We start from the raw sequence: 17,415 nt of genomic DNA, 5'->3' as shown, positions 1-17,415 counted from the left end.
TCAGAACTTAGAAAGATGTTTTTTCTGCTGAAAAGTCCCGTAATAAAACTGTGTATTTTATTACAGTATTCTAATTGTAAAATATCATTATCATTTTACATTATACATCGTGTCACCTCAACAAAAATAATTGTTCGATGAAAAACACGAAAAAAACTAACAGCGTACTTATGTACATTGTACATGAATGTACCTACATATATAATCGACCGGATCCGAATACCAGATTGTACACGCGAATTGATTCATTGTGTCGCTTATGTTATGTAGTGTAATGTTCTTGGAAACACCATGTATAAGGCCAGTTTGTAATTAGTGAAACTGGATTAAGTAAATAGGAATTTTTGTGTGCGTTTGTATATAGTTCTACAGACTTGTTTGTTAGATAATTTCAGACAAACTCCTCATGGGTCTTTAGGTCATCATCATCTGCTTTTCCTTATACCGACTATGTTGGGGTCGGCTTCCAGTCTAGCCAACTGCATCTAAGTACAAGTGCACTGCCTGCATGACTCTATAGGCCCAGTTATCTAAGGATATATCCTTTGGACTAGTTTTGAGACTTTCCGGCTTCTGGTTACCTGTAACGACTGCCAGTGATGTGTAAATGACAGTCGGGACCTACAGTTTAATGTTCATTCCGGAAAATGGTGTCTTACTATTTCTTTTATTAGAATTTTAATTAATCGTTATAAAATAAGTAGTGGCGAGTATTAAAAAGATTTTCATAGTACAAAACACGCGAAGTTTCCTTAGTGAAATGGCAAAAAAACTGTTGAAAAGTTTCGTGTTGAACTATGCTAATTAACGATTCTAGGAAGTTGGTATTTATTATAGTTTTTGTGAGTTCGAGTTTTTATTCACGGATTCAACACATGACCAGTTAATCATTTTAATTGAACTTTTATACGTTCTTGTTATTAAAATGCAAATTAAACTTACGTAATTGGGAGCTGTAATTTTGACATCTTTTCGTTTCTGCAACAGCTCAATGATTGGTTTCAACTGAAAATGGGTATCTTAGATATAATCTCAAGTACACAATTAAGGTCACAACGGCATAAAAAACCTTTGGGAGTTATATATGTTGGATTTTTTGTTCTAAATATATACTTGAAGTATTTACTACAGGTATAATTTACTACACCTCTACTAATCTTCTGTCAAAAATAACCATGACATTTACAGCACAGACAGATTACAAAACTTAACCCATTTCATATTATAAGCCCGTCCCAAAATGGCCCCCGCAATATATTTTCAGCCAATAATCCACGTTCAATAGATAATTTATTACCTGACGTTGTTGTGAACAACAAATTAATAGGTCAGAGTTGAACCGAAACCGGTTTTATCTGAACAGCCTAGTTAGCGCTAATTATATTCGAACTGGATTTTAATTAACTAAGCAGCTAACTCTGTAAAATTGGACGTCACACGAGCGGAACAGGGTTAAAATATTTTGTGATGGTGGCAGTTCTGTGGCAGTTAGTGTTTATGAAATTGAGAATTAATTCATAAACAAAAGTTACTTTCTTAAAGGATCTTATTTTTGTTGGCTTCACAAAAATTAAATTTAATATACCTACAATGACTACATGTTGTCTAGACTCAGAGCCAAAGAAAAGACATAGGCTACTTTAAACCTATATGAAAAAATTAATTCCCTCGGAACGCGAGTGACATCTCGGAAAACCGCTAGAATGTTTTTAATGAAAACTCGCATCTTGATTACCTACCAACTTCTTCAAACTTAAAACTCTCTTCATCTCGTCTACAAAGATCTGCATTAGTATTAGCATTCCTTAAGCGACATGCAACATTAAACTTTTGACATTAAAACTTACATTTGCAGACAAAAGAACATTAACCTAAAACCTCGTCTGGAATAACTTTTAACCCACTATTAAGATGAGCTAAGAGAAGCATCTTTTTTAGGGTTCCTTAGTAAACTAGGAAACCTTATAGTTTAGTCATGTCTGTCCGTCCGACTTGCGTATTTTTATTTATATTGAGGAGGATAGAATGACGAATTCGGTATTTATTTATTTATTGAACTTTATGCAGGCGGACAGGCATTTTTTTTCCAGTCAACCTTAGGGTGATGCAGAGATAATATGAAACATACTGATTTTGATGGCAATCGATTAGTAGAAAATTTGATTTTATTTATAAACTTTAACCTATACCTTTGTATTTATTTACTATAACAAAACATCCCTAACAAACTATTACTAATTACAAACATTAACCTGTCCATACATTCACTCACTACCAGTAGTACTAGTATACACTTCGCTCTCAATATTCGGCAGAAGCAACAAGTTCAGTTGCGTGCAATTAACCCAGTTTCTGCAACCTCTGACATTTGTGAACTTCACGAGTGGATGCCCACTTTATTGGTAATTATTGCTTAATTTCTACCTAATTAATAGTAAAATATAACATGGAAAAACGTCTGTTCAATTTATATGTAGGTATTTAATTGTAACCTCGGTAGGTAAACTTTAACCTGTCCATACATTCACTAAGTTACATCAGTTTGAATGTACGCTGCAAGTTATCAACAGTTCTCTCTCAATATCCGGCAAAAGCAACAAGTTCAGTTGCGTGCAATTAACCCAGTTTCTGCAACCTCTGACATTTGTGAACTTCACGAGTGGATGCTCATGTAGCTACTGTTGTTTTCATTAGTAATAACTGGTTCATTTCTACATAATTAATGGTAAAATATAATTATTGAAAAATTATGTCTTTTCAATTTATATGTATTGAACTCATGGACTCTACATTGCTCGTCTTTACTGAATTAATTACAAAACTTAAAAAAATTTAAATAGTCCCAAATTGTTACCCACACCAGAATACCTATAAGTATATTAAAAAAAAACTAGCGAACCACTGGTTTCAACCTGAAAGATTACTTAAGATTCCCATCTCAAAGAGTTATTCTAACACATCTACCCAATCTCATTACACCTAATCAATCAACAAAACAAACTACACAGAATCCTAAACATTAGCGACCTAAAAATAAACTTCAGAACTGCCTAATTCAACTCTAACAATCCAGTCAGTGTTCCTTCTAGATTGTTCGCAACTCCAGCTAAAGTTGGTGACCTTTCTGCATAATACATTACTGAGTCAACAGTCAACACTGATTAGAGGTATAGGATTAAGGTCTGTCAATTGTGACGTCACTGGACTATTTTGGAGTAGTGTTAGAGTTTGTCTTCTGTGAGAAAGTAATTTTTATTTAGAATACATTGGTACTTGCTTCTGTTGCATAACTTATGTAGAATGCTTTTTATTATAGTAGGTTCAAATAGTTTTACTAAATGGTTTACTCGGATAACAAGCTTGAGGGGGTCAGATAGGCATTCGCTACACGTAATACGTGGGTACTTTGCTGGATCCTTTTAGAGTACAACTCGACCAAAACGTATTTGGGGAAATGCTGGGCAGAGCACATTTGCTTAGGTTATAAATATAAAAAAAGTTGAAAAGATTGAAGAAATTGATATGATTTTGAAAGGGACTAAACTTTTTTTACTGAACAGTTCAAATAAAAAACACTTACCTACCCATCTTTATAAAAACTAATAAGTAAGTCTTTAAAAAATCTAATTTCTCGTTTTATAAAGTTTCCATGCCGTTAGCTTTTCTTACAATAGCCTGCAGGCGTTCAATCTGCGTCCTCTTTGTGAATTTTCAAAGATATTTCACTTTAGAAAATGTTATTTTTATGGCTTTTATGCTTCAATTAAGTACCTAGTTCTTGAAGGAGGAAGGTACTTATATAGGTATATTTTTTTGTGATATTTTCGATTCAATTTAATAAACTAATGAAGCGTACGGGCATTGGAAAAGTCAGGTGGAAATTGTGAAAATATTCTTTCTAGAATGACTTGACCGGATTCGCTTGTTTCCATTTCGGTTGGCCTACAATTGGTCAAACTGAAAATGATTTCCATGCCTGTAACAATAGCATTATTTTAAAATAACTCTTCTATCACTTGTATTACTTTATTCACACAACATTATATTACAAACATGAAAGTTTGATGTGTAGTTAATGTTACACTCGTAAAAAATCAACTGTTTTTATCAAACTTGCTATAACCACACATCAAAATAATAAATATGTAGGCTACTTTTTATCCATTTGCGGGAAGTAGGTATTACCCTCGGGACGAGTATGAAATAAACAAAACAACAAATAAACATTCATCATACTGTATAATAATTATTAGAGTGAAGGCATCCATCACTCTAGGTTTAATTAATACCAGCCGACCTCTGTGGAACTAACGTCTGTGGAACTACTGTCTGTTGTTCTATTTCTTGTTTATATTAGCTTTTATTATAACAAGCCTTTTGTGGGGTAACAATGATAATTTTGAAACTAAAATCTTAGCTGAAAAGAGTTCTGTAAATGTGCTACTTCGCGAATATTGGGGAGGCCTAGGTTTTGTCCAGCAGTTTTCGAAAAAACAGAAATGAAAATTTCGTGAAAATTTTGTCCCCGTAGTCGGCAAACATTTATTTAATCGGCTGGTCATTTGACGGGGATCAATTTTTATATGGATATGCACATATTGCAACGATTTGTCGCCTATAATTGTGTGTATTACCGTAATACCTTACCTGGTTGGTTGGTAATACCTTCAACTTAACTGACGACTAACTTTCATCTGCAGTCTCCCTCTCTTAATTTTGGATCCGACCCCAACATAGTTTGGGACAACAAAACAGAATCATCATATGTATTTTCAATCTGTTTTCACTAACGAGATATCCTGACTAACAATTAAGATATATTTTTTTTGACAATTAAAACCTCCTGTGCATGTATTATGATTTCACATTCTAGAAATATCCCTAACAACGTACCTCCAACAAATAAACTAAAACTACAGTTCTACTAACATTTATTGTGAAACTAACGCCTGAAGCCGTCACTCAAGCCACGGGGGTTTAATTAAAATGTACTGCGAGCAAGACAAACTGTTTATTGTTTTATATAGCGAGCGATATATAGTTTAGCTATCGCTGTAATGTAGGACAACGCTCTCTGGAGATCTAGTCGGCTTGTGATATAAATGTTGTAGAATTTAGTTTTGTATTGAAGTTATATTGCTGTTCTGAAGCTAAATAATGTTGGTGTTATGTTGTTGCAAAATTGAGAAAATGTCAATATATTTTTTACTGTTATGTAGTTGACTTCTTGGTCACGATGGCAAAATAGACTGTTTATTAGTAAAAGTGCATGCTGTAGTTTTGAAATCAAATTGGAGTTAAGAATTAAAACAGAAAGGGTGATGGTGACGAAGACTTGAAAAGAATATACCTTAGAAGAAGCTATATAATAAAAAGCTTTTTAAAAGCAACACCTACATAAAAAGGATAAAATTCCAAAAGAGATGCAGACTTGTCCCAAAAAAGGATCATGAATAAAATATAAAAAATACGTCCTACCATCGAAGAAAAGGCGCAATTGTCTGAATAATTAAACAAAGGAACGCTACAGAAAATAGAAAAAAAGTTTCAAGCTATGCACACTGAACACTAAACAGTCGACCGACTGTTGGCCCGGTGGTTGGAAAAAATATGCAGCCTTACTACAAAAACTCAAACATCTGGTGAACACTTGTCTAGAAAAATTGTGGCTGCAAAATGGACCTTATTTAAACGTCGTAATCTGATTTTTTAGACAAGTGGTCAACGGACGTTCAAAAGTTTTTGTGGTACGATGGATAATGTTTAGAGAAAATCTTGATACCTATCAAAGTTTTCAGTCGGTCTGGTACCGGCTAAATACCTGATCGTTGTAACGTGCGTATAGTTATCGGCACGAATCTTGAGCTCTGACCTACACCTGCGCAGAAGTAATTTATTGAATCCCTTTTGTGGTATGAAGTGAGGCGCGGGGGCGGGCTAAAGCGGTGATTAGCCCGCAGTGCATCGTGTCATAGCCGTCACTCGGGATTGATTCTTTGCTAGTAAATCACTTCTGCGCAGATGTAGGTCAGAGCTCAAGATTCGTGCCGATAACTATACTGACTTATGAGCCCAAACCAACTATCGGCCGAATAAAAGTTTGCAGTGTGCTCTTAGGCTGATATTTCGGTGTCCTTGAGTTTTTCATGGATTTATTGGACTGTAAGTCATTGGCATATAAATCTATTACAGTTAGAAAAGTCAATTAATAGGATTCTTTGTGAAAGATGGAAGTTTTTTTTTGTGTCGGTGGTCCGGGATTTTTGTTCATTGGAAATGTAAACTTTATGTTGAATTGTAAAGTCTTAATTAGGTCGCTATAGTAGGTACGGCCTGAGCATGAATGGCGATGATGATGTGATGATCAATGCTCGTGGATAATAATACTCAATGAGAAGACGAAACGGTATTCCAGTAAGATAAATACAAAAAAATGTTTAGGTATGAGCGATTTTAAGATAGCAAAATCGTTATTTTCAAACAATATAATGAAAATAAGACAACGCTTGAATATTTTAGTACCTACTTGCAATACCGATTTACTGTCAACATTTTGACTTCACAGATGTTTAGGGACGACGTAGCTTAAAAGTCTCTGACTGCTTACCTACTTAAATCCTAATTATAAATGCAAAATTAAATATAAACCCCCAATCTTCTAACCACAATAAAAAGGGCTTTGAAATACCTTAATCCTTGAGGGTTTACATATAAAATAACAAATTACTTTTTTCATAAATAAATCTGAGAATCAGATTTTGTTGAGCTCCTAACTGTTATTGGCTTATCTCTTTATATCTTACCTCAGATACAAAAAGTAAACCTACCCATAAGATACATTTTTCCCATATCTCTTCCAACCACATCCTTTAAAAACTCGCACTACTAATTAGTGAATTTCTCCCTATAAGAACCAGTGCACTCATTATTTTCTATTACACAATAAACTACGAGTTCGCACTACTCTGCTCACCCCATTTCAACACGTGTGTGCTGCAAATTTCCTACATTACTTCCTCTAGAAACGAGTATTTCATTTAATATTCTCGCATATTTTATGCTCGGCAAAATAACGTTGGTTGGTCCCAGAGGAGATTTTATTAATTTCTATAGATTTACTGAGAGCGAATTTTTTATGCGCGTTGGATTTCTAGCTCGATATTATGCGGTTTTTTTTTTATTACGTCAACTTATTTTTACCATTGTTTTCGACGTTACTTTACTTACTATATATAATTCGATTTTAAAGACTTGACTCATTGCCATCAAACAAGAATAAGGCCGCGTTTACATATACGAATCTTTGCCCTGAAATGCCATTTAATCAATAAAACAATCTACTAAAAGGAAAAAGGAGGCACCTACCGAACTTTGTACTTACTTCATAGTTGTAAGAGAACCTAAGCTATTGATACTTATGTAACTTACCTTACACTCAAGCTTTACTATGATTCTACTTCTAACACTGACATTACGTTTTTTCAAATAATTCACACACTTATTCTCAAGATGCAAGGTCCATTTTCGTTTAAACCGTACCACTTAAAACCTGCCTACGTATAGCAGCACACTAATCTCCCGTCATTATTTCCAGGTCTGCTGTCATGGGACTCTGGCGAGCACCAGGTCGATTTGGAGAAGGAGTTATCCACCCTCACGGCGCAGGCACCCGAGGGGGAGGAAGCTCGATATGGTAAGTCTTACATATTTATTACGTCACTTACCGCTTTCCCGTGGTTTCACCCGCTTCCCGTCGGCACTACTACCCGTACCGGGACAAAATATAGCCTGTGGTACTCAGGCACATTGAAGCTATCTATCAGCGAAAGAATTTTGGAAATCTGACCAGTGGTTCTAATGATTACCCCCTACAATAATACTATAAGAAGGCGTCTAACCTACCTGCTTCATGGTATCTCCGCTCATCTTTCCTTCCTTCGTGGTCTTACGTCATTTAATATAACAGTAGTTTAATACAATAGTTTATGCGAATGTGACGTTCGGAATATGCTCTATTCGAACAATACGTATATTAATTAGTACAATTCATACTGCCAACAGTTAATTCCTATAAGTAATTTATCATTTCCATTTTTTCCGTAACTGTTAACAAATAATTACCGTACATAATCGAACTGATCAACAGACACGCAATGAACAAAATGAACAAAATTAATGAGAATTGAGTTCATGCATCAATTAGTGCTGTTTACGATGACACTTCGACGCCTCGATATCGATTGCATTAATTTTATCGATATCCGAAACGTTATACAATTAAGCTGCCCTAGTTAAAAGTCATTGGTTTGTTAATTATTTCATTTTGAAATGGTAAATGAGCAATGACATATATTTTTATGATAAGGTATAAAGAATGAATCGATTTTGTAGTGTCACCTAACTAGTTTGAGGTACAATTTAAAAGACTTACTAATAGTATGGTGCATCAACAATACAGGTAAACCCAAAATAAATAAGACACCTCATACCTACACTTAATGGCATACAAAATGAGGACGACTTTTACTTAATCCACGAAATGTATATTATGTACACACAGCCAAATTTATTTACTCAAAAAACCGAAACGTGTCTTAAATACAGAACGTAAAGCATTAATTTTACAGCGAAAATTATTGGGACAGCATATCGAGTATCGATACTGTGTCGAATAAAGTGCCGTATCGAATTAAAACCAATAATTTATTCACGAAACATTCAGAGTTTTGTTGGGCTCAAATAAATATTTAAATACATAATCTATTCAGAGAAAATGTATCTTTATTTGTGTTTTCTTGTTCTGTATTGTTCGTACATTATAAATCCTAGACGACCTTTTTCTGACAAGACATGTGTCAGAATTTTATTGAATTTGCCGAAGAAATATCTAGTAGTTTTTTTTTTTGGACTTAGGAAATAACCTTAGTGCTAGAAAAAAGAAATAATATGACAGTGGCACTGCAGCCCCCTTTCTTTTCTTCCCTTCTACCATTTTCGGGAGACTTCAGTAATTGATATAAATTTCATTTATCATATATAATATTTGCCTCTTTTCAGCCAAATTATAGTACATATTCATTTACAAAAATATACCTGAGTATCTACCTAAAAAATCCCGTCAAAAAATTAGAAGATTCGGATTAATTTAGGTATCTGCTCATACCTATTACTTTGCCAAAAATATATTTTAATTAATTTCTGAACCCTATACAACCCGTGTGGTTGTCAACAACCACATACAATATCTATAGAGAGTTGTAAACTTTCGGGTTTTAATCCAACTTAAAACTCAAAATACTATTAAAAGTTTGTATTTATTTAAGAGCTTAGTTTTCAAAGGCTTTTCATAATTAGAAGAATTTTAAATTAGATTTTAGAATTTTGTATTAATTAGAATATTTGTTTGTTAATGAATAAACTCTCAATAATAACGCGCCATTTATATTACTATTAGTATTAAAATAATGTATTAAAAAGTATAGTATCAGATGCTTTATAGGCATTAGCAAAGCCTACACAAAAATCCGTTCAGTTATTTTCGAGTTTATGGCTAACAGAGTGAGTGTCTTTTCTACACTAAAATTAATAGCACGATTACCTGCCATAATACAGCTTCAATAATCGAATATAAATCTTCCATCTCATGCCACAAATATCGGCAAAAAAATATTCCTATAAGCATTTATTTTTCACTTATTGTTCTTAGTAACGATACCGCACAATACTTAGGGGAAATAACCGCTTATTGTATTTCAGCTGAAGCTTTGTTTCGGGAACAATCCACGCGTTTTCTATAGCTCAATACTGCTATTGTCAGTGTTCCAATTTAAAAGAAAATATCGAGTTCTTTTCATGGTAGGTAATAGTATTTATTTAGGCAGCCATTTTGGGAATACTGGGTATCTGAAAATATTTGTTGTTCCATCTTTTGTGTTGAATTTTGAGGGGAAGACTTTAAACAAATCTGTTTCGTTATCAAACTTGTTTTACCGAATAATCTGCAAATATTACATACGTTTAATATCCCTTCATGGTATTTTGGCATTTTGTTGGCGGAGAGAATCCTATCGCTGCACTGATTTCTGAAACCTATCGTTTTACTTACTAACATTTGACACAACTTGTATGGGGCTAATGTCATAATCTCTTGTACCTAAGCAAATCGATATCAAAATCAAAAGTCATTTATTCAAAACAGCACTTTTCGAACGTCAGAAATTTACAAAAGACAGCCCCCAAAACGCCCACCCTTCACCACTTTCTAGACCCTCCTGATAGATAGGTTAATGAAATTCACAGTTAATCATGAAGTACATAACCAAAAGAAAAACAACACGATTTAGTTTTACTCAAAAACAATTCAATCGGGCCCAATTTTCAGGATAAACCACAATAAACAACCAGTCTAAAACACACTATTTTGATGTTTACCCGATACAAATGAAGTGCCATTTCCTTGCCAGCTGATTCTACCCCACAGTTGAACCGCTAAGAGGCCACAAACCACCCTTGTGGTCACACCCCTTGATTGTACTCTATTGTGGTTTCTGTTGTACAGACAAGTGTTACAAGGGTTACTTTGTTATTAGATAACACTGGAGGGAATTGTAGGCATAAATAGGTCGTTTTTATACCAAGAAAAACTTTTTTGTTGAAAGTACATAGTTTATCAAATTTGAAACTCTAGGGTCTTGTAGTTACTAGTTGATAGCAATTTTACCTCATGTTTTCAAGCCGGGTGCATATCAAAAATATTGTGTGTCACACTTAAAAATAGACTCACAATCCACTTAATATCCGCCAAATTATGCTCGCTAAAAATATGACTAAAATCCAACCTTCTTACAAAAAACAGCATTCTAATAAATGGCACAAAACCATCCAAAAACCAAACCCACAAAGCCAATCAATTCTCGACTATCGATAAAAAGTATCGATACATCAGCGCAGCACTATGAGCAATCAATCAGGCACCGCGATTGCTCGGTCGAGGCGCTGATGTGAGCAATTGCTTCACCTCTAGCCGAGTGAGGAAGGAAATTGCTTCTGTTGAAGCCAGAATGTAGTGCAGTCACTTCATGCTGTGAAAAATGCATTTTGAAAATATATTGTGTTAGTAAATCAAACTTGTCTTTACAAGTGTACTTGAGCGTAATACAGTGTATTTTAGCGCAAAAAAAACTTTGCTAAAGTACGACATTAAAAAATGTTGCATTTTATATTTGTGGTTTGATTTTAAAGTCTCCAGTTTGAGATTGCAGTATCCAAAAGTGTGATACTTTTAAATGTGATGAATAAATAAGAATCCACTTTCTATCACTCGTTGACAGAGAAAGAAATGATTACTTGTCATGCTTAAATTAAAAAGTAAAACAAAATTGAAACTCGAATCATTCCCTTAAAAATACAAGCAGTTCAACATAATATCCAAACTTAGAACAAATTACACATCATTAGTCTATAATACACGACATATTGCTTGATCGGCAACATATTGCGTGGGTTAGCAATGAAGCAATCAATCAGTAGGTATCGAGACAAATGACTAGCTGACATGAGCGATTGACGCACCTGGGGCCTACTACCCGTAATTTAAGGAGTGGGGGTTATGTTAACCTTATGTAATCGTAGTATAAGCTGTTAAATGAATTGTATAACCTATCTGTCTTTTGATTTGCGATTAGAGATTGAATTTTGGCATAAGCTTTACAAACAATGTCGAATCGCCAAAACGGATAAAAAACAGATGGGTTACAGAAATCTGCAGTTATACGTCAACGGGACTTTTTGAAAATAAAAGAAGGTATAAGGCTATGATCAGCAGTGGATGTCTTGTGGTTGAAATGAGTAAGAAAGTGTAAATTATGTAGTCTATTGCCGGTTCTTTTCCATAAGACTCACTTCTTGAAATCGTACAACTAGCTCGATGTTTCGAAAGAGCTTTTATAGGCCTATAACATGATTTTGACATAGCGATGACGATGATGAAGACGATATATCTTCTTGTCTTGAGTCTTCTTTCTACGGCCTTCCTCAGAGTGTCTGTATCAAATTCCATTTAAATCTCTTCAATGATTTTAGTAACAAAGTAAACAAAGAAATCCTCACAGTTAGGGTACACTTTAACCACCAAATCGCTGACTTTATTCAACAACTTCCAAAATGAAGTTACGCAGCAAAAACCAAGGATTACCAAGGACTAGTTAATCCTATTAGTGAACTTGATAAATTTAATTATGAGACGTTAGGAAAAGACGCCATGTGTGTACTAGCACTGAATATGGAAGCTCGGGTGTGTAATTGAATTAATTCGTTCAGAAAACCCTGTGATGTTTATTCTGTTTCTAAGTGAAAAGGAAAATAGAGGAATAGACTTGGTTTTCCACCACTTTTTCTCACATATCGCACTACATACCTACTACCCGCACCCGGATAAAAAGGATTTGTTATTCTGATTGAGTACCTACAACAGAGATAAGGATATTTAATTTAGATTACCTATATATCTAAGAGAGAATTTATGTTTTTTTTTGTAGGTAAAACTTTCAAAAATCTTCTACTAGACAGGATCTTACTGTTAACCCACTGTTGTTCCTTTGGGAGCCCTTTCCATTCCAAGGCCGCTGTCACTGTTACAAGAAATCTGACAGCAGGAAAAATTAACGCTCATTGTACTAAATTACTTGACAAAATTCTAGATAATTTAATAATCTGTCAGATGCTCTAGCTCTCACGATACTTTTGAATATTGAATCGAGGAGAATTGGGTCGATCTATAGTCTGAACAAATATAATAAAGCTATGTTTGTATAAGTTTTTTGTTTGTCTATTCTATAATAGTTTAATAGCTGGTTCTCTCAGTTTAACTCAAGTCCAGAAGTAACTACTTTCCGTATCAGGACAAAAATGCCTCCTAAGTAAAGGAGCTTTCTGCTGGTAAGAATTTAAAACTGAGTTCAGCCGATCCAGAGATCCTTACAACGTCACAAAATCACACACCAATTTACCAATATTATCCCGTTTCAATATTAGTACAAATTTTATTTCATTGCTTTAACACGTGATATAGTTTTTAACAGCTACCAATATAAAACGCCTCTAACAACCTACCTAAATCAATATTTATTTATAACGCCACGCTTTATCACCTCATAAACAAGACCCCCACTCCACGACGCCCTCAAGTTTCCTACAAAAACACGAGAAAAAAAAACACAAAATAATCTATCCTTAAAAAAGGTCTGCCTACTTGAATTACCTCGTAATTTGAAGGACCGATCGTAAAAATAACATCGTAAAGTAGAGATTTTCTACAAAACGCCAGATAAGCGGGTTTCGCTGAAATATTACTGAAGCTTCAGTAGTGGTAAAGAGATGTGAGATAATTGTAGTGAATCGGTTGGTTCCAAATAGAGGATTGCGTAAACGATCTTTTATTTTCTGATTGTTTTGTCATGCTTACTAAGGCTGACCAGTTCTATGTGAAATTTTTTTCAAATTTATACAAAAATATCTAGGTAAAATAGTATAATAAGCTGACCTAATGATAAAAAGTGCTTACTAATTTGAAAATTGCCGAAACCTTGCCGTTTTGTTTCTTATGACTATTTCAAAAAACATTAATACTTATCGCTATATATTTCTAAATTCGTAAAATCTAATTTCTGTCACTAACAGCCAGCTCATGAGTACTAAAATCTAATATCCAGACCTATCTAAATCGTGTCCCATATGACAGTTAGGCCCAAAATTTATTATTCCGCCACCGCTGCTAATCTCATATCGCATGCAATGTTCGTGACCATAGTTAACTAATTTATTACATTTGGTTCTAAATAAAATTACACTAGACTTAACTTTGTTTGAAAGTGGGCATAAATTGGACGCTAGTTTTGCCCGATTTGGTATAGAGTGTTTTAACACAGGCAGTTTTTCCGTTCGGTTTTTAAATTTTTCACACTAGCGGATTTTTAGACTTAGCTGCTGACAAATATTAAGCTGGCTGATAAGTACAAAAATAACACAGCTGTAGTAATACATACTTTTATGTGGGTATAGGCTTAGGAAGCGAGTAAAACCAAGTCGAACACCTAGTATTAATCTCGAGACATAATTCAATATAATTTCCTATTTATACGTTCATAACTTCTATTACGTTATAACCTATTCTAATGCTAGAAAAACGACTATAAGTAATACTAACCTAATTCACCAGAATACACATCATATTTCCCCTTTATAAGATCGTTGGCGTATCTTAGAAGCTCATTATTCTATTACTCGACATTTATGACCTAACATTAGATAAGGGGCGAATGTATTAAGTCTAGAACATGATATTCTTGTATTATGACTTTGTTGGAGCGTGCCAGCAAAATCTTTCTTGGTGGAAAAACGGTTATGCCTTAAAATATTTGTGCTGGATATCTTTTTGTACTTCTGTATCGGTAAGTTTCGTAATTTAGCCGACATTGGTCTAATATGTAATGGAAAATAATGATTTCCTTTTTATAACTTGAGTGCTTAAAAAATGTTATGTTTTAAATCAGCATTTTTGTTTTTTATTACAACTTTAAGATAAAACCGCCCAAGGAACAACCCATTTACATATTCTCTGAACATTTTCAGAGTTTTTATTGTTTTATTTGTTCCTTCAATATCATGAGACTCTAGTTCCCTATTTCAGAGAAGTACATAATACTAATAAAAAACTTAGATACACTCTATAACTCTCAATACACACCCTATAAACACCAACCAACCCATTTACACATGAAGGCAAAATAATTTGGTACCTCCGCTACGCTTCAAACAAAATATAGGCCACGAAATGAGCGAAAGTTTAAGCGCTGACGGTTTATCGGAGTTTCTGGCTCACTGACTCCTGCACGAATGAAGGGACGCGTCCCAAATCCTGACTGATTTATGTGCTTATTTTTTTGTGGCTCCAAGTGTAATCATAAGAATTTTTTGCGTTTGAAAGGCGTGAATTATTATGAAGAGCTTCAAATATATAGCTAGTTGGGTCGTGAGTTAAAGATATAAAAAGATAGTTATGACTATGGGGTAGAAAGATGATATTATTTAACCTTGAATACGATATCAAGACATTTTTATTGTCACTAAAGATGTTTTGACTGGATTCTAAAATAAGACGAAACCAAATATGCCATAGAGTTTTCACCAATTTCAGAAAGGTTTACGTTTTATTTATACATATGCAGTCGGAGTGCTCGTAAATCGTAAAAAAATATTCAGATCCAGGAAAACCAAAAAATATTTTAGTATTCCAAAAGGTTCCAGGAAAAAAAGAGTTAAACAAGCAATTTACCAAAATAAATATTGTAGGAGTAATGAATAGTAAAAATCATTGAAAATCTCAAGTTTCGGAAAGTGCCTACCTAATGGGTTTAAAAGGTTTTTTCTACAATAGACTTGGTTGGCATATTTTTTCAAGGCTTTTCCAACTAGGTACTCTAATGGATCTTTTCTTTAGTAATGTATTCAACACTAGCGGTTTCTCGCGGTTTCAGTGGCATTCCTTGGGAACTTTTCCTCTTACATAAAAAAAACTATTTATCATACCTAGTATTTTTTTAAAGTATTAGTTTACCTATCAGAACAAAAAAAATATGTCGACGGTAAAAAGGCAAAAGGGGTCAAGCGCCACATTTTGCGATTTTAACTTTTTTATTGACCCCAACTCCACTATTTTTTCTCTTTCGAATGGTCGTAATATCGTTCTCCTAGCATGAAAAAAAGTCACTTGCACCAAAGAATTATTTGTACTGAAGTGCCAAATCGATACTTGCCAAAAGTGCTCAAGCGACACCAACTTTACCTTGCTTGGTTGAAGGACCATTTTGTGTATTACGTTTTTGTATTGCCTTGTCATTTGGCATAATTTTAAAAACAATATTAGAAGTAAATATGTCGTTTGTATCCATTTTTCTTTTATTTGTTTAATAACTATAACGTCGCTTACACCAATAGTAAAAATTGTCAACTAAACATAATTGGCGCTTGGCCCCTTTCTTAAATAATTTTATTTTCATTACGTTGCATTTGATCCACTAAGCGGGCGCCAGCGCCTGGAGCTTAGGCCAAAATCTAAATATTCCAACATTAGATATTGGTGCTTGACCCCTCGCGAAAGCGATAAACATGGTTAAAACCTGGGGTCAAGCGACATCTATCTTTGAAACTATTGATCTCAGGCTTATTTTGATGTAAAATTATTAAAGAACATTGTATTTTAGTAAACTTTTCTGAAGATTGTGATGTGATTCAATAAAGCAATAAAGAGATATTATTTTTTTAAACTTTCTTTTTACTCTCCTGAATAATATGATCTGTGGTGCTTGACCCCTTTTGCCTTTTACCCGTCGATGTATATACGAAGTTTTAGACAACAGAAAAAAAACACAGACCAAATAATAACAATAGCAAATAACGAATGGCAATGTCGTGGTGGCCTAGTGGGCAAAGAACCAACCTCTCGAGTATGAGGGCGCGGGTTCGATTTCAGGTCAGGCAAGTACCAATGCAACTTTTCTAAGTTTGTATGTACTTTCTAAGTATATCTTAGACATCAATTGACTGTGTTTCGGATGGCACGTTAAACTGTAGGTCCCGGCTGTCATTGAACATCCTTGGCAGTCGTTACGGGTAGTCAGAAGCCAGTAAGTCTGACACCAGTCTAACCAAGGGGTATCGGGTTGCCCGGGTAACTGGGTTGAGGGGGTCAGATAAGGCAGTCGCTCCTTGTAAAGCACTGGTACTCAGCTACATCCGGTTAGACTGGAAGCCGACCCCAACATAGTTTGGGAAAAAGGCTCGGAGGAAGAAGAGCAAATAACGAATGGCTTAATCATATTTTATTATAATTAAACCTACTCATCATTAATTAACTGTAATATTTGTATATTTGATAAAATCCACTAACCTACCTACTCTATTTCCATCAAATCCATCTAGGAATTAAATCATAACCGTAATAGCAATATATGTAAATTACAAAATCTAGTGATCCCGATTGGTTTTCAAATTAATATAACTAAATGGATTCCATATGGAATGGCCAATGTTACGTGAAAGTATTCACATAATCCGATTAAATGGAAACAGATTTCATATAATAAATATGGCAATGTCGATATAAGGAAAATCCTTATTAAGCCATCTGATATAATAAAAATCCGATCATTTGATTTTTCTTCATAATATTCTCTGTGTGACGTCACATCTTAAGTTATATTTTTCAGCTATTTAGTCTCCTATATAATTCATCCGTCGTATTTTGGATTACCAAGAAAACACAACAAAGACCCGGTTTCACTGGGAACCGACAAACTGTCAGTTAGCTATCTGATAGTTTTCTGCCAGATAAAGGCAGCTTATAATTTTTGTCAGATA

At 34.3% G+C, this 17,415-nt stretch overlaps 1 protein-coding gene across 1 annotated transcript in view; it reads left to right on the top strand.

The window, feature by feature from the left end:
- The window catches only part of LOC124636786 (titin-like), a 208,196-nt gene that overhangs the window by 128,767 nt on the left and 62,014 nt on the right, over window positions 1-17,415 (top strand). The window contains exon 2 of the mRNA XM_047172934.1: window positions 7,595-7,693. Within this exon, the coding sequence (XP_047028890.1) occupies window positions 7,595-7,693 (99 nt within the window). The remainder of the gene's footprint in view (window positions 1-7,594; window positions 7,694-17,415) is intronic.

This window comes from Helicoverpa zea, chromosome 15, assembly GCF_022581195.2.
Source record: "Helicoverpa zea isolate HzStark_Cry1AcR chromosome 15, ilHelZeax1.1, whole genome shotgun sequence".
Classification (NCBI taxonomy): Eukaryota; Metazoa; Arthropoda; class Insecta; order Lepidoptera; family Noctuidae; genus Helicoverpa; species Helicoverpa zea.
Note: the sequence above shows the minus strand (reverse complement) of the source record. Positions and strands in the feature narration are given on the sequence as shown.